The following is a 25036-nucleotide window of genomic DNA, read 5'->3' on the forward strand; positions in this document are numbered from 1 at the left end:
GACTAGCATGCAGTAACAGCAAGGTGAGTAATCTGTGCTTTTTAGTATTCAGTGAAGAATGCAGAGCACTAGAAGTAACTGGATCAAGCCTTTATTTGTGATATCATTCCATTATCTTCAGCCTGTTGACTTCAGCAGACTTAGCCTGGGAATAAATTTGTGCCACAATGTTTAAACAGAACAAAAATATTTAAGCTCTATATAAACATGTTTTATAATTTTGTAGCACATTAAGAGTGATTTATTGAGGGGAGGGAGAAAATACCACATAAGGGAGTTCATTATTCTGTGTTGAAAACTACAGACATAAGTCAAGGGCAAGCTGGTTGCTCTTGAAGAGTTTTATTCCAAATAAATTGGCATCTGCATCACAATCCTTGATCTCTTATCATGTGTTTTAGTGTTTTCTCTAGGCTGCTTTAGGAGGAGAAAAGATTGTTCTCATTCATATCTAGCTTTTGCTAGAGTAAACAAGGTCTGTGGTCATTGAAACATCCATTTTGATTAAAATTTAAGCTATCTATCTTTTGCATCAGAAACAAACTTAAAAAAAAAAAAAAGATGCCCTATCTCTTGCCTTTAATTATCACAGCTCAGTGATTTAGACAGTGCTTTGGAATGGCAAAACTTTGGCTGGCTGCCATCTTACACAATAAGCCCAGAGAAACCAGGAATCTGTAGCTCAAAAATAAAAACTTAATTTTATGGTATTTCCACTCAAATGATCAGAAATACACCTCTAACTCAAGGTGAGATTCTTTGCTGCTTTCATGTCTTTTAAGACTTTTTCCATTTTATTTTTGATACTTGCACCCAAGGGTAGAGGATTTAGTAGTTGTGTGCTGACCAAGATGGAGAACCATATGAGGTGAAGGACCTGACAGCAGGGTTCCAGAATGTCTCCAAAGTGATAAACTGCCAACTTATGTTGCTGGCATTTTTTTCTGGGATGTATGTTCTAAAAATCCTAGGGAATTTTTTTTGTTCATTCATCAGTCTTGCTAATAGCTTAGAGCTGTTTTGCAGGAATGTTATTTGACTGGACTTCGGGGGACCACGTCACTCTATATTTGTCTTAAGGGAGTGACAGGTTTTTCCTAGAATATTTCAAGCTGTGCCTAGTTTAAATGACAGAGAGCATTTATATCAGCTGTAATCCCTTTACTTAGTTGCAGTGTGCTTTTATGTACAAATAAAACTTCATTAAAACCATGTAAAGCAACAGGTATCACAAGAGAAAATACAACAGAAAACAAAAATGGATTCAGAAGATTGTTTCCTTGTTATTTCCCTTCTGTTCCAAACCAGATTGTTTTAGTAGTTATAACTGTTCCTCTTTTGGGGCCTGAAGAGTAGCAAATCTTAATAGGCTTTGTGGGGAGACTGACTGGTGTCCAAGGAATACCATCGTGTCAGGAATCTTTGTTTTCTTGTAAGGAACTAAGGGCTGGTCTTCTTGCTTCTCTTTTAAAATAAATGCAGGGTTGTTTTTTTTTTCCATATACTAGAAGATATTTTTTTTCAAAGGAATTTTCTAAATTGGTTAGGTTTTTTTGGTGAAAAGCAAAAAATTAATACACTAATATTGTAGTAATTCTTAATTACTGTTGCTGTCTCACATAATACCTGGGGATAAGTGGGAGTGGGGAGAAGAGCGCAGTCTAGGAGTTCTGCAATAGTGATTAACACAATACATGTTTAAAATTTAAGTAACTGAAAATGAAAAATGAAAATTCAATTTCCTCATACAATACCTATTGAATTATAGAGTTTTAATGCTGTTAACAGTACATAAAAAAACACTGTAATTAAGAACAGGGTTTGCAGATAGTATTTATGCCATCTACCATTTGAATTCCATCTAGGAGGAAAATATCTGCAAAACCAGCTTCTTTCTACATAGCCATGCTTACTCCAAAACCTAGATCTAAAATTGCAAAAGTCATTGGGGTATTATAGGAAGTCTTAATACTGCCTTTTACTGATAAATCACCAGTCTATCTCTTGTAATTTTTGTCAATCTGTCTTTCTTGTGCTGAATTAAGATGAGTGAGCGTTCCTCTCAGAACTAATGAAATTTGCTGGGAAGAGCTTCAGTTTTCTTCCCTGAAAATTAGCGTGCAGAAGTAGATGATGCCTATGGCCATGTGTTGCTTGCTATGTTGCACATTTGATTGCTTCTAGTTAATAGCATTTTTCTTGAAATGTTCAGTTTCTTCTGTATTTCTAAATGATTTCTCTTGTTCTTTTTTTTCCTTGTTGAACTTAATTTCATCTGAACTTAATTGAAGCTGCTGTGTGTTTGTCCAGACTGTAAGTGAAAGATGGCTTTCAGCTTTGTATATGCTCTTGTTGACCTATTCTGTTATAAAATTCTAATACCTCTAAGTCCACTCATATTGACCATGTTTTGTGAAATTTCCCTTATGCAGTAGCAAATTCAGATTTCTGCCTCTGTGTTCCCGTAGCGCACAAACAGACCATTCAATATGCTTTCCCCAGCCCACCATTAGTTTTTTCTTTATTCTTTGTAACCATGGAACAGCTGCATCTGGAACTTGTAAGAACGTGAGTTAAATTAAAATTTAGACCCATAAAATTGGTTAAAGATGAGGAAAAAAATGATTGGGGATCAAGAAGGGATGTGAGGTACCTGTATGCTATTTGGACCCAAAAAAGCAACTGTTAATGGAGCTATTACCTTGAAATCGTATTTCTTCCTTTGCTAGCAGCAGTAGTACTATTTATTTCAAATCTGAGCTGTTAAGCATTTCACCAAGAAAAGCATTCACAAACGTGATGGTCTTGCATTTCTCGTCTTAAGAATAAGACTGAACTGTCCTAAACTAAATTGAAAAATACCATATGAGTGCTCTCTCTATAGAACAATTCAGATCAAATATTAAATTAGATCAGAATTAACTGACTAATCACTAGACTTTTACTCTCCTTTGGATTTATCATTATTCATGTGTGATGAACTTCTAAGCTTTAAGTACTACTGATATGAGAGGGTGGAAATAAGGTGCTGTGCTTACCCAGTGTCAGCTTGTGAGAAAACATGGCAGGAGGGGAACACAGATGGCACTGATGCTGCTCTTGAAGCCTGGAGTCAAATGCTGGGATGTGTGTCACTAGGCGGTATTTTTAGGGAGACAGAGATTGAAAGAAGAGAAACAGATGATGTCTCCATGTTCCTACTCAGTCTTTTCTAATTCATAAAAAAAAAAAACTGGGAATGATCTTTGTTTCATATCTTCAGGACATGTTGTGGGGCAGATCCCTGGGAGTCTCTCCTGGAAGCAGTACCAGAGCTAAGGGGTCTTCAAGCATCAGCTTCTTGCGTATGCATCGTAACTTGATGCAGTTTTACTATTAATCCCACTCTTGTATTTTGAAATGACTAATTGTGTGTGGTATGTGTGATCGCTGAAGTAATGTCTACCAAAATTTGATGTTAGCTTTTAGTGCATCGGTTCCTCCGTTTTGTGCTTGAGTCAAATTATTTCAAAATGATAATAGATTTATTCCAACGCTGCATTGAAAGGATGAGCTTTCACGACACCAGCCTAGGTTGCCATGTGGTTATCTCTCTGTTCCTATTTTTCTTCCGGTTGATACTACACCCCAATTCCCAAGCATGGTCTTCCATATCTTATTATTTACACCTTATGACTGCAATGGATTTAGACAGTTCTTTCATAAGGTGATAGAAATCTGTTTTGCGTGTGCACAGTGAATTGTCCTGTCTACAGCTAATGAGTTATCAGCATAGGTCTTTCTCTGAGTCTCCATTATCTCCAGCTACGAGGGGATGAATTATTTTTGACTGGGCGTTTGCGGCTCTTACTTGATCCAATTATTGAAAAAGGTTTCACTGATGTCTGCAAGAAAAGGTTGTTTTCGTTTTGCTTTCCTGTTAAAAGTAATTTTTCAGTTAAAATTCTTAACTAGCTCCAGGTCCCACTTCCAAACAAAAAAAAAAAAACCAAAAAGCTAAAAGTAATAATAATCAACCAACCAACCAAAAAAAAAAAAAAACCAACCAAAAAAACAAAAGCCAAAAAAAAAAAGGCAAAACAAACGCAACCCCAAACCTTGTCCTAAGAACACTTATAAAGAACATAGTAAATGATACATGAACTCTGCTGGAAAGCTGGAATCTGCAGTATTCTACTTTAATTTGTGATGAAACCCAAATGGTAGTTTAATTTGAGGAACGATGCTTCCCAAATACTGCTTCTTAAAAGATAACCCTGGATAATGTATTGTTATTGTTCCATTGTTATTTGAGCTGAAGGGAGGGAATGGATGAAGTATGGCTGAGTGTTAAGTTCAAGAATGGCCCGGTTTCTATAGAAACAGCTTGTTCTATCCTAGCTACCAAAGTAAATGGTTATAGGATTTTGCTTTTTCTACCTTCAAATAAAATTTGATCGCGCTTTGTTTTGGTTTTCTCTTTCCCTTCGCTTCAGAATTCTCTGAATTTTGCATGGTTCTTAGCAGCACAGTTGTCTTAGCCAGTATATATTTGAATAAACCTTTTACATATAAAAATGTATTTGCTTTTCCTTTAGTGATTTTTAAGATGAGTATGTAACTGCTACTGGTCATGGAGTTCCCATTAATCTTGAATAGAGTGATGTAGGGCATTATCACACTTGTGTGGCTTCGTGCTGGAGTCATCCTGCTTTCACAAGTGGTGCAGCTCTGGGTGAGTTATGCAGGTCTGCCTGCCAGCTGGCAGTGAAACTTCAGAGTTTTGTCGTGCCACAAGGACATTTATGTTGCTTTACATGTTCTGTATCCGTTTTTCCCTCTCATCTGAAGTAAATTTCTTATAGTTGCAAGGTAATTGTAAGGGTAAAGCCCCCTTTGTGCATCTAAAACTAAGTGAAGGGATTCTGACTGTTGAAAGGCTTACGTTTTAGGCGTTCAGTTAAGGAAGGAAGTGCAGCTCATAATTACCTGTATTTGCTATAAAGCATCTAGTAAAAAAATAAACGTTTAGAAAAGTGCTTCAGAAGAAATATGGTGTTCTCTTACCTTGAAACCCTTGAAATGGAGTCTAGCATCAAGGATCTCTTGATTCTCTTTCATGAGAATGCTTGCCTCGATGGGCTACAAATTCATACTCATCCTTGCTTATTTACCTTATTCTGACCTGATGTACCTGAATCTCAATCCCTGTAACACCTAAATTCTTATTCAGCAATGGATGTTATTCTAGATGTTGTCTTAAATTCCCCAAAATCTCTGGAAATCTGTGGAAGACTGCTTGGGAAAATAGTGTTAGATCCAACAGGCATGAGCTGATATAGTTTAAATCAAATGGAAGAATAAACAAAGTAGGATCCTACATAAAGACTTTGGATTCAAATTGTGTAAATGTTAATTAAGCGAAGTGTATGAGGCTAGTATAAGGAGCATATCTGAAGAATTTGTGGGCTTGGTGTCTCTTCAAGTCAGAGGCCTTACAGGCTTAAGATATTTGATTGCAAAATGAGTGAAAAGATGTAGGAAAGACTTTCAAGTTGACAGCCACCTCAAGGAGGATGTTGAGAAAGAGCAGAGAAGCATAAAGAAACAAAATTCCTGATTTTTTGTTTACCCACGTTACAGAATAACAGATTCATTATCTTGTTGTTTTTGGAAGATTTATGTATTTCAGAAGTGCAGAAGGGGCAACCTATCTGGAATTCAGTGAGGTTGATGCTGCGTAGGAAGGAATTAGTTTGGGAAGACAAGAATTGATAGAACGTGTGACTAGGGTGGAGGAGATGTAAGATGAAGTGTTGGGTGTGCAGGTGTTAGATTGGCAGTAGCGTTCAGTGGAATTCTTTAAGGATTCATCTTGGGACCAGCTTTCTTCAAGGTGTTCTCATTTATACCACTGACATGAGCAAGGTCAGTACGCTGATGAAGTTTATGGATGAAAATTCTAAGGAATCAGTAGTAGCGAAGTGGATCAGGCCATTGTATGAGAAATACTGAATTATCTGGAAACTGAATTAATAGAACGTTACTTGCATTAATACTAAAATAAACTGTATATTATGGATCATTAAAAGCAATATTCTGTAATGTGTAACTTTAAAGTTCTGTGTCACGGAATTGACTGAACTAGAGAATGATGTTGCAAATGTGAGATGGTTTCCGTCTCCATATAGAAGATGGAAAGGCATTTGCAGTAGATTTAGGGAGGTTCTTGTATCATTCTATAAATTCATGACAATGTTCCCTGAAACCCCATGTACAATTCTAATCATGCATATTTAAGGAAGGTGAATCAAAACTGGAATAGATGTACATTAAAGTGGAACGTAAGAGGTCTGCAGCCCAGCCTCCTGCTGGAAGCAAGGTCACCACCACATTTGGACAGAACGCAGACGGGGGTGCCTGGGGCTTTGTTATTCAGGTCTTGAGAACCACCAAGGCAGAGCTCACATCTCTAGGTTACCTCTTTTGCTTCAGGGCAAAATTTACTTTCTTATTGCTCCCATTTAAGACTCTTGACCTTTGGTTATGTACCTCAGCAAAATGATCATCATGTTGGTAATTTCCACATAAGTACTGAAAGGCTGCTAATAGGTGCTTCTACGGTAATCAAACCCAGTTCCTTAACCTCTGTTGATGTACTTAGGTGCTTTGAAGGCAGTGATGGCACCCAGGATCAGCCTGTAAGTGAGGAGAACCACTGCTTGTTTATTTTGGTGGTATCTTCGTCTGCAGATGGAGAAGCGAGCTCTCAAAATCCCAAGGGGGTTAAGAAACAAAAGAAACAAATGAAATAAACCATGCCGTTATGACTAAAGCTCAAAGTAAATCTGACACCAGTGGATGTAGCCTGTCCAAGAATGAACTTAGGCTGAGAATTAAAAGGAAGTTTCACTCCATAGAACGCTCAGGATCTGGAGCATCCTCTCAGTGAAAATGAAAACTACAATTCTCAGTTAAATCCAGGTGGATACATTTAGAGAGGATTACATGAGATACCTACCTTAGGAGTGAATGGGAGTCTAGAACTTGCAGGTTCCTATGGACATGGCTTGTGTAATGCTGCTCTTGCATTTAGGCTCTTGGTCAGGTTCGGTTTAGCCTCTGAAATGAATCTGGTGGAATTCAGTTAGTAGAGTAGAAATTGAGCAGGTTTCTCTTTTTGCGCTACAGTCATCTGGCACTGATGCATCTTTGGAACAACAAACTTCTTTTGTAAAAATATGAAGTAGGATTTTGAAAAGTGAAGCATCAGTCTCTATTTCTGAATGATGTTGTCTCAATTTTTCCCCTTCTGGTCCACTGTTTAATTGAAAGTTCACATCTGTTAGGAAAAGGGGCAAAAATATTCTTGCATGCATTTTAATCTTAAATACAGCTGAAGAAAAGCTGTTTAAATGTGATCTGGTATAGCATATGGTGATATGAGGCTCTTTCTCTTCTTTCTCTTCTGTGTTTTAATAATAAGATGGGAGGAATCTTAAGTTGTTACTAGAGCCTAAAATTGATAACAACATAATTTGTTTAGGTGAAAGTCACTCAATCATCAAGAAGTATTCTGGCTGCAAATCTCCCATTTCTTGCTATTGAGACTTCACATTCCTTTAACTTTAGCTGTGAGGTTACTTTGCTTCTGCATGTACATGACTCAAATTTTGGTTCCAAAAGTTGCAGTTGCACAGCAGTTGTTACTACAATCTTCTGTGCATCCTTTTTTTTCGGTTTACAGTGTATAATCTTGCACCCTGGTTTTTTTTTTACTACATCTGTAATGCAATTGGTGTGGTGGTCACTGTAGCTGTAGTTAATAAATCTATGTTGGTTGTGGTGTGTAGTGGGAGAGGACAGAGTTTGCATGCTTGAGATCACGAACAGAATGGACAATTATATAACCCTCCAGAGGGGACATCATCCACCAGTTGTATTTTCGTACAAGTTGTATTTAATCCTACTTCTGAGCCCATCGCTCTTCTGAGCTAATTCCTTCACTACCAGTTGTTGCTATAATGTGGAAATGGAAGTCTGTGACCCTTACTCAGTTTACTGTTACAGAAGTCTGGAATTTCCTTTGGTAGCCCATAGCCAGGACAGTCATTACCTCCCTGTGAGTGAGCAAACTTGTCAGGACCAGAAGAATGTCGGGAGTATTGTCGGACCAGAACTCCTTCAGCAAGGAAGGAGGAGGGGCTGTAAGCATATTATCTCGAAATGTACAAGTTGCTTGAAAATTTCTACCATAGAAAATAGAACTATTGCTAAAAGAATCATCTGGTAACTTGAAAGTTTTAAATGGACTGCTTCCATGTCAAAATTTCTCTACTGAGCCAACCAAGACTTTTCTGTTTCCACTACTTGCACACGTGCATTTCTTTTTACATGTGGACTTTCATCGGTGGCATTTTGCCAAAAGATTTGTTTGAGATTCCCCTTCAAGTTTGTTTGGAGTAGAATTCTCAGACACACAGAATAAGAAGTGCAGCAGTTGTAAGCAATTAACTTTTCCCAGTGCTCCTGAGAGGATCAAAATGAGGCTCTAAATTTCAGGACAAGTTCTGGGATTCTTTGCTTCCAAACTCTTGGAGGTAATGTGATGTGCAACTGAAGATTAAGATTCCTTCAGGCCAAGATTAAGAAATAGCATTACAAAGGTATATTTATCTTTTATGCATGTATATATAGACAAACATGCAAACTACACATCAGTGGCATGCTGTACTATAAATAAGAAAATACTTTAAGCTTTTATTAGAGCAGCTGTTTCCCTGCATTTCATGCACATCTGTTTTACTGATTTAAAGATTTATTTTGGGCTTCTGATAATATTTGATGGTAATTTTTTAAATGATAATATTCCTCTCCTGGTTTACTCATTTTGTAGTATATCCTGTAGAATTATTAGTCTGTCTTGATGTGCGTTTTGTATTTGATAGGCTATAAGAAATATTCTGCAGCACTGTTAGGAAATCTATCTTGGGAGGGGAAAGAAGAAACTAATATTTCTTGTATTTTTTTTCCCCTGGTGCTTGTATTGAGCTTATATTGATTTTATTTTTTGCATTGTATATTAACTGCAGAAGTAAGATTTAATCAAACTTTATAGGAAGCAACATCAGTTTTAGTTATTTCTCTACAGTGTTCTCCTTTCTGCATTCACTTCAGTGTGCCTGGCAATTTCAAAACTCTGCAGTGAAAATACAAAGAAACAAGCCTCCTGAATGTAATGCTAGCTGAAGAATAGCTTCAATTCTATATTAATGCTGTATTCTAATAATATTTTAAGTACTGAGCATGGCTAATATTCTTTGAATATTGTTTTTTTTACAATCATCTCCTTGCAGGAGATCCCAAAATTCAAAGGAGCTGGTAGTTTGGTGATAGAAATATTCACTGCCTAGGAAGGTGTTCTCATCTTTAGAACATGTAAACCCCACCACAGATAAACTACACACTGATAAAGGAAAATAAATCCTTAGATAATATGCATAAACTCGCAGCTGGGGAACTACTTGGCTAGAGGGAACAAGATGGTCAGGAATAGGGGACGTAGATGTTGTGGGGAGGTGAAGATGGAGGAAAGCTGCTAGGGAAGAAAGCTTCTCATTTTGTCTACGAGTGTGCACAGCAGACACTGCTGCTGCTGAATATTTGGGGTTGGTTGGTTTGTTTGTTTGTTAAACAGGCAGCCCATTCCCTAGTACAATAACAGCTTGTGACACAGTCTAAACCTCCTAAATTTTTGGCAGTCTGTTGGGGTTGTAATGAGATGCATTAACGCTTAAAGGATAATTAAAGATAATGAGGTATAGAGAAAGTGGAGTGGAAGGCAGCACGCTGCACTTCTGAAAGCCAGATGATGGCAAACTGACTTCTGCTGAAAAGAACTGATTTTCTAAATAGAAATTTTTATAGTATGCACATATTCAGATCAAACCAACTGATGTGATGCCAGATTGCAAACTGTTGGTTAAATTGGAGAAACTAGGATTTAGGAGAGAAAATGCAAGTGTATAAGGGCCTAATATAAAGGAACTGAGAGCTGGGGGAAGCTGGGTCAGAGAGAGCTCATTACTGGAATTTTTGTGGATTAATTTTTAGACCAGTCTTACTTCATGCTACTCCTTTAATGACAAAGGTATGCATAGAGGATGTTGCTGTTAAAATTTGTGGATGACACAAAGTTCAAAAAATCTTCTCTCCATAGAAAGAAGGGTTGTATGGAAATGTGTGGGTGATTTCATAGGCCTCGGGCCCAGAAATTGGGGAGATCTCAAACATTTCTGTGGCTCAAAATAAGGTTTTGCCAACTTCTTTCCACCAGTCTCCTTTCTCCTTTCCCTGGGAGAAATGGAGCAATACAAGTAGAATGAAATGTGGAGCTCTAGGGCATTACAGTTCAAATGTCAGTTATATGCTCTGAGGCTAAATAATGGAAAAGGATGAAGGTGGAAAGGATGAAGGTTGGTTGGGCTACATAGTGACTGAACTAACAGCGTGGAGTGGTTATGAAGGAGGTCTATGTATTCTTGGGAGGCAGACACAGAGGATGTTTCCAGTACATGGAGGAAACTACTGGTGGTGTTATAAGCAGCAGCTGGTGGAACATCATTTGGTACACTGCAGAAATAGTCATCTGGCTTGAGGAGAGAAAGAAAAACTGAAATGTGTAGAGAGACAGACAGCTAAGAGGGAAATGGTGTCTCTTCAGAGAGAGTTTGAAGAGTGTGTCTTGTGCAGTCCAACTAAAGAAATCATCTGTGTTGCCTATAAATACACAGGTGGAGACTGTTGAAGGGCTGGGAGGAACTATTTCAACTGAAAGATGATACAAGCAAAATGACAAGTGGCATAGCCTGACCATTGCCAAATGTAGTCATAGAACTTGAAGTTGCAGTTTTTTGGAGTCAGTGGGAGTAGTGAGTCTTGGTCTTCTTTTGCTACTAAATCTTGGTGAGATTTGGAAATAATTCCTTAATCACGCTGGAAATGTCAGTGAAAATGGAACCGCAGCACTTCCAGCCCAGGTGTGTTCTGAATTTCCTGAATGTAGTCCCGTGACTAAACAGCACTCCTGGAGCTTCTGTTCTCGAGGATTCTGTGTGATTTCCTGTGTTCCATGCAGGCAGGGATAACGCGGTGACGCTTGGACAGTGGTGGTGGCCTTTCCTCATAAACAGATCCTGGTTACCTTCTTCCCAGGGCCGAGGCAGAGCTTTTGGTTTCGTACAGACCTTAACAAGGGAATGGGAGGGCACAGAGCTCTGATGTGAATTTGCCTGTGCTACATTTTGAACTAGAGACTAAATTAGTTTTTGGAAGGGTCGTTTTCGTATTACAGAATATTTAGAGTAGGAAGAGGCCCACAAGAATCATTGAGTCTAATCCCTGGCTTCACACAGCACCACCCCAAATCCAATCTGTACGTCTGACAGCGCTGTCCAGACGCTCCCTGAGCTCCAGCACTTGGGCCGTGCCCACTGCCCTGGGCAGGCTGTTCCATGCCCACCGCCCTCTGGTGCAGACCCTTTCCCTCACCCCCAGCCGCCCCTCCCCTGACGCAGCTCCATGCCGTTCCCTCGGGCCCTGTCGCTGTCACAGAGAGCAGAGCTCAGCGCTGCCCCTCCGCTCCCTGTGAGGAGCTGCAGCCGCCATCAGGCCTCCCCTCAGCCTGCTCTGCTCTGGGCTGAGCACACCAAAGGCCTCAGCCGCTCTTCACACACCTTGTCCACTGGACCCTTCTAATAGTTTGATGTCCTTATGTTGTAGTGCTCATAACTGCATACGGTACTTGGTGAGGTAGCCTTGATGAAGTGTGGACCATGATGGAGACCATAACTTGGCTACTTCTACTGGAGTAGATTCTCTAAGATAGCTGAAATGAATCCAAGCCAAAGCATTTAAGGTAGATTAGGCTTCATAAGTAACCAGAAAAATGGATAGATGATGCAGGGCTGTAACTGAGATATTTGACCCTGCAGAAGCCTTGAGAGTTGGGCTTCACTATAAATTTTTCCTTTTGTATCTGAACTAGAAGAAGAATTTCCTTATTTCCAACAAAAAAATAATTGTAAGAAGAAAGATTTTTGTGAATGTGGGATGCAACATGAGAGTTGGATCTGAAAAAGCACCTGAGCAGTTAGGTTGCCAGGGCCTTCCTAAAACTTGATAGGATTCAGGCTTGTAGGCCAAAACGTGAAGTGGTTAGATTCCTACTTGTCCTAGACATTGCAAGTGCTGCTTACACAGATTCAGGCTTGTAGGCCAAAACGTGAAGTGGTTAGATTCCTACTTGTCCTAGACATTGCAAGTGCTGCTTACACAGATACTCTTGGTGGACCTTGCTAGTAGTCGCTTGTGGAACCCAAATCTAATTTCTTTTTGCAGTGCAAATCATTCATAACAAGCTCTTTATATGAATTATCTTAAAAAAAAAAAAAACAAAAAAACCAAACAACTATGATATGCTGTGTTGCTGTATTGCACGTGGATCTCAACAGTTTTACTTGTAGCAATGTGGCAGTGCTGGAAAAAAGCTTTGCATTTGGAAGACAGAGTTCCATGGCAGCTGGGACCAAGAAAGGATGTGTTTTGTAGGAGATGCAGTGGGTGAAATATCTGGGCTCATAAATATCACAGTGGAGGTCTTTTACTTAAGTGCACAGACTACTCAAATACAAGTTTTTCAATGCTATGTCTACAGGTTAATTTTCCAGGTTTGTTTTTCTTCTTATTCAAGGTGATATGTTGCTAGTGGTTCTTGGCAGACTTCTTTCATATTCTGCTAAAAGGGTGTTCTAGTGGTTACCCTCAATTTGGTCACTACCTATCACAGTCTTCTGGTGTTCAACATCAGAAATGTCAGCTGTTAAAATTTTATCTTCCTAGTTTGCCCCAATTTTTAACACCATCTGAGTGTATTGTCAGATCGCTTTGGGAAAATTATTTTCCAAAACCAATGACAACTTTTTAGTAATGTGTTTAAAAATATATATATATATATATATAATTAAGCTTTCTCCAGTTCTTTTCCTAATAGTGCATTTTATTTACAGATAAATTTGCGCCTCATCTTGGTAAGCGGAAAAACGAAAGAGTTCTTATTCTCACCAAATGACTCTGCTGCAGATATTGCAAAACATGTGTATGACAACTGGCCAATGGGTAAGTACCTGTGTGCCTTCGGCATTTTAATGGCAAGCTTGAAGCTCCCCCGTGTTTTCAGACTAAAATGCTAATAAATGTGTTCTCAACATTCAGATTTACATAAAGTAAAATCGTCATCTTGCCTTTGTTTTGTTTCTTAGGTTTAGATGTCTTGACTGTTTCCCACTTTGTTTCTAAAACTCGCTTTTCCAGACTGAAGCTACTTCTTTATCTTTAGATACTTGGTTAATTTTGGTAGAGGATATGATAAGTGGAAGACCTCAAAATGCTGAAGATACAAAACTACTTATGTGAGGACAGCTAGTGGGAAAACATAGTGTGTCACAGAAACACATTTGTTGTATTGAGTCTCAGGTTTTTCTCACGTGCTGCCTTACCATGGAAAGGATCTGTATAAATATTTTCCCAGGGAAAAATGAAGTATAAAAGAACATTTTAATACGAATTAAAAGACAGAGGGGGAACTAAGACTGTTTATATGAATATATTCGATGCTATGCAGGAATACTACTCTTGTAAATTGGAATTGAAGACTAAGGTGTATTATTCACATATGTGAATAGTTCTATAAAGACAAAGTGCTACTGTTTTCCGTGAGTATGATTTCATGGGAAAATAGCCAAAGCACAGACATAGCTTTACATATGATGAAAGAAAATGCTTCCTTTGGTACAGGATTTCATCTGGGTTACTATTTTGATGATGAAAAAGACTATTATTTGCACAAATTGACAACACTACAATATCTGTTTCAGTTGTGTCTTAGTCACTGAGGTGGAATAGATAATGCACCATGCCAAAAAGTTGATGATAATCTGTATTTTAGACTGTAAGCTTGCCATCTTTGAGGTCAGTAAGAACAGGAGCTTTTGTGGTTGCTTGTTTTGCTGGAATGTAGCATTATATATGTAGCACTATACATTTAGTAAAATAAATAACGAAAGAAAAGGCTTGTAGTCATCTGAAATATTAGACACACAACACTTCTACACTAAGAAATTTGCTGATTTCTGAATGATATGTTTCTAATATGATCTGCTCTTACTACCACGTGAAGAGCTTGAAGGTTGCAGACTGAGTTTACATTTGAGAAGAAACTCACCCTTTAAAAATCTCATCTTGAAGAAAAGGAAAAACAGAACTGGACATGGGAGGCATCAGTTCGATTACCTGGTATCCCACGGGAGTACTCGGAATCTTCTTCGTGAATATTTAATTGCCTGCACAAAGAAGGATAGCAGCAATTTAAAAGACTGAGGAAAAAACTACTTGGGAAAAGTGTATAGGTTTTCATATATGTTATTAGCCTATTAGCTGTTTTTTAAGTGAGAGCACTCTTCTGTGCTGTGGGACTGAGAAATCCGAACGAGAACAAAAGTTTATTTGAAATGGAGAGGATATGAAATCACTGTTTTTACTGTCGTCGTGACTTGTCATGATCTTGTGGGAAGGAAAAAACCAACCATGAAGTATCTTTAGTCACATGCTAGCGAACTTAAGCCAAACCTCTCTTCCTCCTTTGGTAATGCAATTGTTGATTAAGGATTTCCTGGCTTATAGTGGAGAATGCTAAGTTAATATCCATGTATACAATGTAGGTAGGTTTCCTATTCTCTTGCATCCCTTTTCTTCTAAATAACTTTAAAGGATGTTTTGATCAGGAATTATCAGTTAAGCTTTAATAATAAGAAGAAATAAAGTCAGGTAAATATTTTCTCCTTGACTCCCTTAGTCATCAGTGGAATTTGAAAATTGAAATAGTGTCAGAAATGTTTTGGATTGCAGGCCAAGAATTAAAAAGATGGGTAAATTGGCAGGTTAACAGTGAGGAAATACCTCTGCCAAAATACAGTCTGTTGTCTTCTGGTTGCTGTTCTGTATCACTATGGTACTGTAAATTGGCAGATCTTTACGACCAGAGTCTCTGCAGTTCAGATGTTATGGAGTAAATATAATTACGTAAACCTGGTACCATCCAAAGAGTAGTTTCTCCTAGCAATGTGATAATTCCAATTCTTAGCTTAGTCCTCCCAACACAGCAGAAATGGCACGTGCTCTTGTTGCCAGACAATTGAATCAGACAACCAGTGGCAGTAATTGAAATGGCTCCGGTTGCCAAGTTTTATCAAAGCGTGTAGCCCAGGCCTGCGCTCAGTGACCCTACAGCTGCTGCCCTGCCTACCCACCCGGCCACCCTCATGCTCCCACCGGCTGCCCACTGCTTGCCTCCTTTCCCCTTTTCAGTTCTCCTTTTGTGGTGCCTTGCCGCTGTCTGTGTGCTAATTGTATGTTCCCAGTTAACAGGTTGGCCTCTGTCTTCGGTCACCATCCCCTGCTGAATATTCATTCTGGTATACAAACACTACAAAAGCTGCAAAAGAGCACATTTGTGAGCAGCTGTTAGCAGATATCTGGTCAGCTGAGAGACAGAAGACTGCTCCCAGAGAGCCCATTTAAATGCAACATTTAAAGGTTTTTATGTTTATTCCAAAAGCAAAGTGCAGATGTATTTGTTCATATTTTACAGGGAACAGTGAAAGACTAGGAAATGATCATCTCGGCTTATAAATGATTTATTGCAGCCTAGGAGTTATGGGAAATGCATTATAGGAAAATGTATGCTTGTTTTTCCCGAATCGCTATTTGCTCCATAAAAACATACCCAGATTGTTCTTGGAGACGTTCCTTAAAACATACCAGTAAATGTCTCCTCTGTGAGAGCCCTCTGTTCGGCCTCCCTGCAGCGACTGTTTGGGCTGTTCAGTTCCCTGCCGCCTCTGGACATGGAACTGGCTCAAGCTGGTCGGCATCGAGCGCCGCTGAGCAGCCCACAGCGAGCTCAGTTGTGTGATCTGGGAGCCCTGTTTCAAATGACCGGTCACATGCACTGCTGGATGCGACTGCTTCTCAGTGCTGGAGAAAGGCTCCAGTTAGACAGCCAAGTGGGGAGGATGAGTACGGCTTGAGAACCCCCTGAGCTATGGAAGGAAAGAAGGAAGGAGCACAGTTTTTAGCCTCAGTATTAGTATTAAGCCTCAGTGTAAGCAGGAGCCAGGTTACCCTTAGAAGTATGTTCTTCAGGACTTGTACATATGCATCTTAAGTATCTCGTGCAGTCGGTGAGATAAGTTAATAATACTTACACTTGCAGGCATGCAACTAGACGTTTCAGTGTCTAGTGTCAAATGAATTTCAGAACGCAGTTCAGTTGAATTGTCTGTCTTCAGTCTGTGCTCTCTTCAGTGTCTCATGCAGGAGAGTTCTGCTACCAGTTTCCTTCCTGGGGGAAAGCATGAGAAATAACAGGAGGTGTTACTGCAACATAACTGAGAATTCTCTTCCTTTTCAGATTGGGAAGAAGAACAAGTCAGCAGTCCAAATATCTTGCGGCTTATTTATCAAGGGAGGTTTCTTCATGGCAATGTGACACTAGGAGGTATGAAAGTCATTTTCATTATCCATGCTACAACAAGGCCAAGAGCATTTTTATTATTATTTCTTTTCCAGTGCAGTAAATGTTACTTTCCTGTTCAGGATCGCAGTATGATTTGTTTTGTACTGTTTTCCTTAGGCGTGGAATGGCATATTGTATCTTATCTTGTGTTTTTCTGTTCTGTTATGACTAGTTGTTAAAGTTGGGGATGTACCAACTGGTCAGTTTAGACTCCTGCAGAAATAGATGATGCTGCTTTTATTTGTTGCCTTGCCAAATGGAAGATTTTTTCCACTTTTCTTACCCTGATTTGAGGGCAAGTTACTACATAAACACTTCAGTGTTTCAAAATATGGGATAAAGATTATGATAATTGAGTAAACAGTGCTTTAAACCTTAGTGCAATGAAGACAGACACCCCGTGAATGAGAATGAGGGGAGGCATTCTTGCTGTCCAGTGCTCTCCCAGGGATACAACTGCATAGTTAGGTGAAAATAAAAGTAAATGGCTCCACTTCACCTACTCAGAGAATGCAATTCAATTATGCCCCCTTGTGGCAAGTTTTTCTGCAGTTACGTACTTTTGTAGATGGCTCTCTTGGATGGAGGTGTGACACAAATTTGTGACAGTGATCTTTCCTTTCATCTCTAAAAAGCTGACGGAGTTAATAGCAACTTTTGCAATGAATATATTCTCTTCAAGCCATTTCGAAAATAAATATTCTTACCTTCTCTGGGTGTTTGTTTCATGTGTTTGCTTGATTGCTATACAGAGAGGATAATGGAATACGCAATCACTAATGAAATGTTTCTGAAGTTCATCTGCACCAGGAAGGAATATTTCTGGACTGCTTATGATGGTATTTCCATTATGGAGTGACTGGGATGATAAAGCCATTGATTCATTGTCTACCATTACTAACATTGGCTGATGGTGTACTTTTAGAATAGGTTTACCCTCCATATAAATCCATTTTTAATGCTGCTATATAAACTGAAAAGATCATTGTCAATTCAGCTGAGAGAACTCTGAGATTTTTATTCACTCTTTAATTTGTATGTTTACACGGTGCCAATGTTTGTAGCTAGTAGTGGTTGGAGAAAGGCTGAAAGACAAATGTTAACTCTTGGATCATGTCTGCAACTCCAGACGTGGATCTTGCCTTACATTTTCCAGGCAAATAGAGCTAAATGGGGTTTTCTTTACCATTCACCTGTGAGTGTTTTTAACTACTAGTGCTTGTTCTCTTCACTGATATCTGTCTAAACCTGAGGCAGTCTTGAATATTTGTTGAACAAGTTATGCTGAAAAATAATAGCTGTGTGCTGTTGACTTTTACCTTCTCTCAATCCCCGTGTTCTAAACGCTTTGGTTCTGGGCATTTCAGTTCATTGTTAATCGCTCATGCGTTGCGATTTAATCATCATGATTTTACCCCAGGGACCTGACATACCTGCCATGTATGTTAGTGTTTTTCAAAGATCTTTGCTGCTGTCTTGTTTTTAATAAATAAAATAAAAAAAAATGTAAAACAGTGGCTTACTGTGGTAGGAATGAATTTATCTGGAGTGAGGTAAACAGCTCAAAGGGCAACAACAATTCCTGTAGCAGCCTGAAAAGGCTGTTATTTCATTACTACCAAGTTTCTACTAATAACTCAAAGTGAACCGGTCCATTTTAAAAGTAGGGGGAAAAGCTTTCTTGTTAAATACAATACTTAGTTTCTGATGCCGTTGTAATACAGTTCCATTATGCTTTTCTATCTGCAGCTCTATGTAACTGCTACAGCACTTAGTGTTTTATTTGTTTTAGGTGATTAGGAAATATTGACTGGAATTTGAACTTACTGTGTACTGAAGCTTTATCAACTACTGAAACAAGAGTTTCCAAGGAAACAGTGTGGTGTGGCTTTTTAAACAGGAGTCCATTTTGATCACATTTAAAATGACATAGTAATGTTCTTGCTGTAGCCTCACTGATGCATAAAAATTGAGACTCTTTTAAATGCAGAATCCCCCCCCCAAAAAAATAGACAAATTGAAAGAAAAGACTCTTCAGAGTGGAAAAGTGTGTTCTAAAGGAACCATTTATTTCACCACCTTTTCTGAATGGACTGCCACAAGAAATATGTTCACAAGAAATATGTTCAATTTATCTTGTGAATAAATAGCAGCTATGACAGTGTAATGGATTGCTGATCTGGGTGGTGAGTTCTATGTTGTTGAAATGATTTGGTAAAATGATTATCAAATGATTTTGGGGGTTGGACTCCATCTCTAGAGGTCCCTGCTACAATTCTGTGATTTTATTAAGAATGCTGTATGCGATGTCTGAAAGACAAAACTGGATGAGAGGATCTGATTAATGTTTATAAATATCTAAAGAGAGATGGGAGGTAGATGGATGAGGCCAGGCACTTCTCAGTGGTGTGTAGCAGTAGTACAAGGAGAAATGGCCCAAAACTTGAACACAGGAAGTTCCATACTAACATGCAGAAGAACTCAGTGCGGTAAGGGTGACAGAGCGCTGGAACAGGTTGCCCAGAGAGGTTGTGGAGTCTCATTCTATGGAGGCATTCAAGACCCAGCTGGATGTCTACCTGTGCAGACTATGGTAGGGCACGTGCTTTAGCGGGGGGTTGGGCTTTATGATCTCCAGAGGTCCCTTCCAATCCCTACAGTTCTGTGAAACAGCCAAGCATACGACATTACACGTGGTAAAGGAATAGAGAAGTGTCCATAAAGCTTGTCTTGCCACCTATGGTGCTTCAGACCTCCTGTTTCCAGACTGTGCCAGGAGCGGGGGAATCAGAGAGGCAGAGTTGCTTGTTCAACCTCCAGGAAATTTTATCCTTCACTTATATGTTTAGTCTGCAGTTTGCATTGGAAATAATATAATTGAAATAATTAGGGAGTTAATACATCAGTGATGGTTCTCTTCATCTTGTTAGATAGTGGCTATAGGCAATATCTTACTTAACAGAAGAGGGATAGTCATCCTGCCCTGTGCTGTACACGTAATGAAGAGAGAGTGAGAAGGGAAATCTGACATTAGAAAATCTGGAATAAAAGCAGAATTACATAGACGAGAAAGGAATTAAATAAAGGGTTAGTTTAAGTGAGACAAAAGAATGAAAGAGCAATGATGATAGCAGGAAAGGATTACTGGGCTTAGTTTAGGGAGCTTTCTTTCTTTCATGGTGCTCCAAAGCAAACAGTTGTTGGAAATTGTTAATAAGAACTTGTGTGAACTATGCAAACTACTGGCTGGAATAAATTAATTAAAAAAAAAAATTAGCATACTTTCTACTTGATTACTGTAAATAATTAATCTCCACGGCTCACTAATCAAGTCTCCTTGAATGTCTTAATATTATGTAAGATGTCCCTAATGTGATTAATTTGTAAAATCTTGGTCTTTCTTGGGCCCAAGAATTTATGTAATGGAAGAAAATCATTTTACACTGAGTTTAACAGACTCTTGAAAACTCTGCAAAGAGTATTAGTTGTATCACAGAGATAAGTGTCCGAAATACTTTATCCTGTCTGCAGGCTGTCAGTAGCTTCTAGTTGCAGGCTTCAAGTATACTAAGCAACTTTCACATCTGTTTTTTCTAGAGACAGCTATTCCTCCAATACAGCTGCTTCAGGGACGTTATCTGTGTAGCCCTCCATATGTTACACCGGTGTCATAACCAGAACTTGATTTTTCTTCACATTCATGGCTACTAAATCATTTTTATTGCCTGTGTTGCAGCTAGACTTGTATCAAACACAAGTAGTGAGCAAATCATGTTTGTTTATTTTACTGCCCAATTCTCTATCTATGCGGTAGTGATTAAAATGAATAAAAGCATTTTCTCTTCAATCACTTCCAGATCCATGAGACGTTCATTCATTCAACGTAAAATTATTTGATGCACTCTATGAGACAACAGAAGTAATAAATTGAACTTAAGAGGAAGAATTCTACTCAAGTCAAAATGATTTGCGTGTTTAGGGTGAAGCCACTGTTGCATTTCTATGTCTCACTCCCTTTTTTCCTTCTATAAAAGGGAAAAAAAAAAAAAGCCACCTTAAAAAGAGTGCATCTTTACTTTGCATGTTAGAAAAATAGTTAAGAAAGGTGCTTAGGATTAGGAGTGAGGAAACAAACCTAAAATAATGCAAAAATGTTGTAAAAAATTCTTTTAAGTTCTTAATGCTGAACCTACTGGTAAGAACTTATTAAACATAACGAACAGCAGTGAATATTTTGATTTCAAGGGGAATAGAAGCCTTGGTAAGTATTGTACTGCAGTGATAAATCCTTAATGCAGCATTGCACTGGCATGTTTAAATCAGGGTGTGAAAAAAATGTTTCAACAGCAAGCAGAATGAATTGTGGAACTTGTTAATAAGGCCCACATAGGCAGCATTGCGAGGAGTAGCTTATCTGATTTTAAGTCTTCTAAATTCGATGCTTTGCACATGCAGTGATGTCACACTTTAATATTAAAAAGTAAGATGCAGACACTTTGTATCTCAGAAATCCACATCATGGATGTAAGTATATTTTAGGAGAATGAGTTCTGCTGTGGTGGCTGCTATTTTGAATGTCTCAGAACTAACAGCGTAGTGGCTGAAGCAGCCATTTTTCCCATCTTTATGAATAAAGGGCACTTAGTGCCTGAGTCTTGGCCTTCCTCTTTCACTCGGAAGGGGACAACTAGACTTATTAAAAAGAGTGTCAGAGGGCTGGAGCACTTCTCCTGTGAGGAAAGGTTGAGGGAACTTGGGCTTGTTTAGCTTGGAGAAGACAAGGCTCTGGGGAGACTCGTTGTGGCCTTCCAGTACTTGAAGGGAGCGTATAAACAGGAGGGGGAATGGCTGTTTACATGGGTGGATAGTGATAGGACAAGGGGGAATGGTTTTAAACTGAGACAGGGGAGGTTTAGGTTGGATATTAGGAGGAAGTTTTTCACAGAGAGGGTGGTGACACACTGGAACAGGTTGCCCAAGGAGGCTGTGGATACCCCATCCCTGGAGGCATTCAAGGCCAGGCTGGATGTGGCTCTGGGCAGCCTGGTCTGCTGGTTGGCGACCCTGCACATAGCAGGGGGTTGAAACTAATGATAATTGTGGTCCTTTTCAACTCAGGCCATTCTATGATTCCTAAGAATACCATGGCTTAAGTTGTTATTATTAGGTCCTAAGATAGCAATATACAAAACTTTTGCCACATGAGCTTCTGAACAGGTGCAAATCTGGTCAACATTGGTTTCAATTGATAAAAGGTTACTGCAATGTATTATAAATCTCTCTCTCCTTTTGCAGCATTAAAACTTCCTTTTGGCAAAACAACAGTGATGCATTTGGTGGCTAGAGAGACATTGCCAGAACCAAATTCTCAAGGTAAGCTGTACACTAGAAATGTTTCTTATTCAAATATGTGGCAAAGTAGTCATGTCTCAGGCTTTATAAGCATTTTGTAGCAGAGAAACCTTGTGGGATTGTGAAGTAGTAAAATATTTTTGTATGTGTTGTCTGTAGAAGAGCAAGAAATTACCTTTCTGTTTTAGCATTTTTGTAATATGTAGAAACTTAGCCAAACCTTCAAAACATCAGTTTTTGTTGTTAAAAAAATATTCCTGATCTGTTTGCATGTAGATAATAAAAATATGCATTATTTTTAGTTAAAAATTATTACATTCTTCTCTTAAGTATACTGTATTCACACACAGAACAATCTAATCCTTTTAGAAACAGCTTCTAAGCAAAACTTTCTTCTCGCTCCACAGGTCAAAGGAACCGTGAAAAAACTGGAGAAAGCAATTGCTGTGTAATCCTGTAAACCCTGTTAGCTTTACCTGCTAAGTGTGATGTAATATAGTCTTTGTCTTTCATGCTGCTGGAATAGAAGAGGCCCTACCTTGCTTCAAACACCTGTAGGAAGAGCCTGTCTGTAAATCCATGGAACTGAAATATTACACGAACACTGTCTCATTAGTCTTTTTTTAAAGAGAAAGATCTGTGAACACTTTCATTTTTTTAAAATTCCTGCTTTTTGTTTGTTGAGTAATCCTACAGTCCATCAGTTCTGGAAGGAATTTGATCTCCTGAAAACTTAACGTGTTCTTTTCCATAGCAGGAATCATTTTGCTACCACAAAAATCTCTATTAACCGGATCTAACTAGTCAAGCTTTCTAGATGCAATTTGCACTACGTATGGTTGACAGTATATTTCTCATCAACAGTCTGTAACAATATTCGAGATACCTAGTAGTAACCTATAATGTATAATGCAACACTGGAAAATAGTATATCTGTAATGAAAGTAAATCTCATTTATGGCCAAATCAAGGGAAAAACTTAAGTCAATTCTACCTGAGTCAACCTGAGTGGTGGCCGACCTGGCACAGAATGCTAACTAAACCAACTCTAACTATATATATTTTCACTAAAACAAAAACAAAACGATGTGCCTGTAATTTAAAGCACTCTGTAGAGGGCTGATGAAACTAATCTTTTTCATTACTGCGTGCACTCTTTATCTCGTACGTTAGGTGAGTGCTTAATTCAGACAGCACAAACAAGTGCAGAGAGTGCATTTCCTAGCCTTAATATGGGAGGGGTAATTTCCTGTAGTTCATAGGCTTTTATTATTGTGCATAAATGTTAGAAAACATCTACTAATCAGTTTTATGTATTTGAATATTGACAATTGGTGTTTTTCAGTCACTTTCTCATCTGTACCTTAGTGTCCAGTGTCATGCTTACTCATTAGAGACTTCAAAAGAATTATTAAAGTTTAAAAAGCAAAAAGAAAAACCTCTGCCATAGTACTAGTTTTGTTTCTTTACGTAATCTGCATTTGGTATTAGTGCTTGCAATTGTATTTAAATCAGAAGCTGATTTTTAAAGGCATACATAATTAAAAGGATGCCATTCTTTTATTTCATATCAATAATTTAAACGTTGATATGCTAAAGAAATTTGCACAGCACTAAAGCATGAGCTAGTTTCATCTAAACCTGTAAAAATAAAAAATAAAATAAAAAAAATAAAAAAAATAAAAGATTTTATATTTTTTTCACTGGGGAGGAATTCTTCCTGGCTGAAATTACAAATATGTGTAGAATATATTTAATAAAAATCTTATAAAATACTTAACTATAGAAGTTAAATATAGATTGGCGTGTAGTATAATAGAACAATATTCCATATAAATAGCTTTAGCCTTTAAAAGAAAGTCACAGGTTGACATTGTGTTCTGTACTTACGTGTCCACAACTCTTACAGATGTTCTATATAATCTTTTTTTTTTTGAATGATTGGCATCATTCAAATGTAATCTGGTTATTTTATCCATTGTTATTGCTTTGATGAAATGCTTTATATGCAGTAGATTTACACAAATATTGTTCATACTGATCGGAATTAAATTTGTATAGAGCAGAGTTTTAAAACAAAATGTAAATAGCACTAAACATTTTCTTTCTGCAACCTGTACTGATAGACTCCCCTGTAAACTAAATAAAAAAATATTGTAGTGCATTTTGGTGGTGCTTGAAGGGCTGTGGTCGGGTCCATAGCTGACTTTAATAATACTTCTTAATCTGGGAGCTAAATAAGGAATTTTAAGGAAAACAGACACTGAGAACTGTTAGTGGAATTTCTCTCTTCGGTTTCTGTTTTCACTGGCGTGGTGATTGCAGGCTTTGAGTGCTTCAAACCAGTGCTGTGACAGCGCTTGAAGCCCCTCAGAGAAGGATGGAGTTTTCGGCACCGAATAATTAAATGGAAGGTGGGAACATTCCTGTCGTGTGACCACACAAAGGAGTTCCTGGGCAGGGCCTTAGGTGTGCTCTCACGGTAAGCACTTGTAAGTCACGGTAAGTGACTTGTGCAGCTTCGTTTCATGTACTTTGTGAACAGAAGTAAGTGGCATTGGGTTGGGTTTTTTCCTTTCTTGGATAAGAATATGAATGTGGACAGTTGTAGTTGTGAATGTACCACCGTGTCTCACCCTGGTGTACCTCACAGAAGCTTAATGTGCTCATCCTGTAAGTTCTTTTAGGCTTAATGAAAAGCATATGCGTGCCTCTTTTCGTGTTAGGAATTGAGGTGACGGCATCATTCTGTGTTCATTGCCTAAATGAACCTGGGAGGGAATTCCTTTTAATTAAGGGTTGTCGCTAGATAGGCAACTATACAGAAACCAGAGTTTTTAATAAAAACTTTGATAACCATTGACTTAAGAAAGCCTGTAGTGGCATGTTACCATCTTTGTTTATGAGATGGAACTTCCCTTTTCCACAATGTTGCCCATCAGTGTATTTTGGGAACTGGTTATGACAACACAAGGAAAAAAAAACGGGCTGAGGCAGAAGGTATTTTATTAGTTAAAGAAGTCTTTAAGATGCATTGATTTTAGGGAATGTTTGAAAGGTAAGCATGTTTTC

General features: G+C 38.4%; 1 protein-coding gene across 2 annotated transcripts in view; it reads left to right on the forward strand.

Moving 5' to 3' along the window:
• UBL3 (ubiquitin like 3) overlaps nt 1–24128 on the forward strand; it is a 57043-nt gene extending 32915 nt beyond the window's left edge. Inside the window, exons 2-5 of one of the 2 annotated variants that reach the window (NM_001012829.2) lie at nt 13047–13155; nt 16508–16594; nt 21908–21985; nt 22372–24128. In NM_001012829.2, coding sequence (NP_001012847.1) covers nt 13047–13155; nt 16508–16594; nt 21908–21985; nt 22372–22424 — 327 coding nt within the window. In that variant the 3' untranslated portion in view covers nt 22425–24128. Of the gene's footprint in view, nt 1–13046; nt 16114–16507; nt 16595–21907; nt 21986–22371 lie in introns of those variants that run through there. The other variant, XM_046941898.1, reaches the window with a different exon arrangement.
• Nucleotides 24129–25036: the final 908 nt, after the last annotated feature.

The sequence above is a fragment of the Gallus gallus genome, chromosome 1 (genome assembly GCF_016699485.2).
Source record: "Gallus gallus isolate bGalGal1 chromosome 1, bGalGal1.mat.broiler.GRCg7b, whole genome shotgun sequence".
NCBI classification, from domain to species: Eukaryota; Metazoa; Chordata; class Aves; order Galliformes; family Phasianidae; genus Gallus; species Gallus gallus.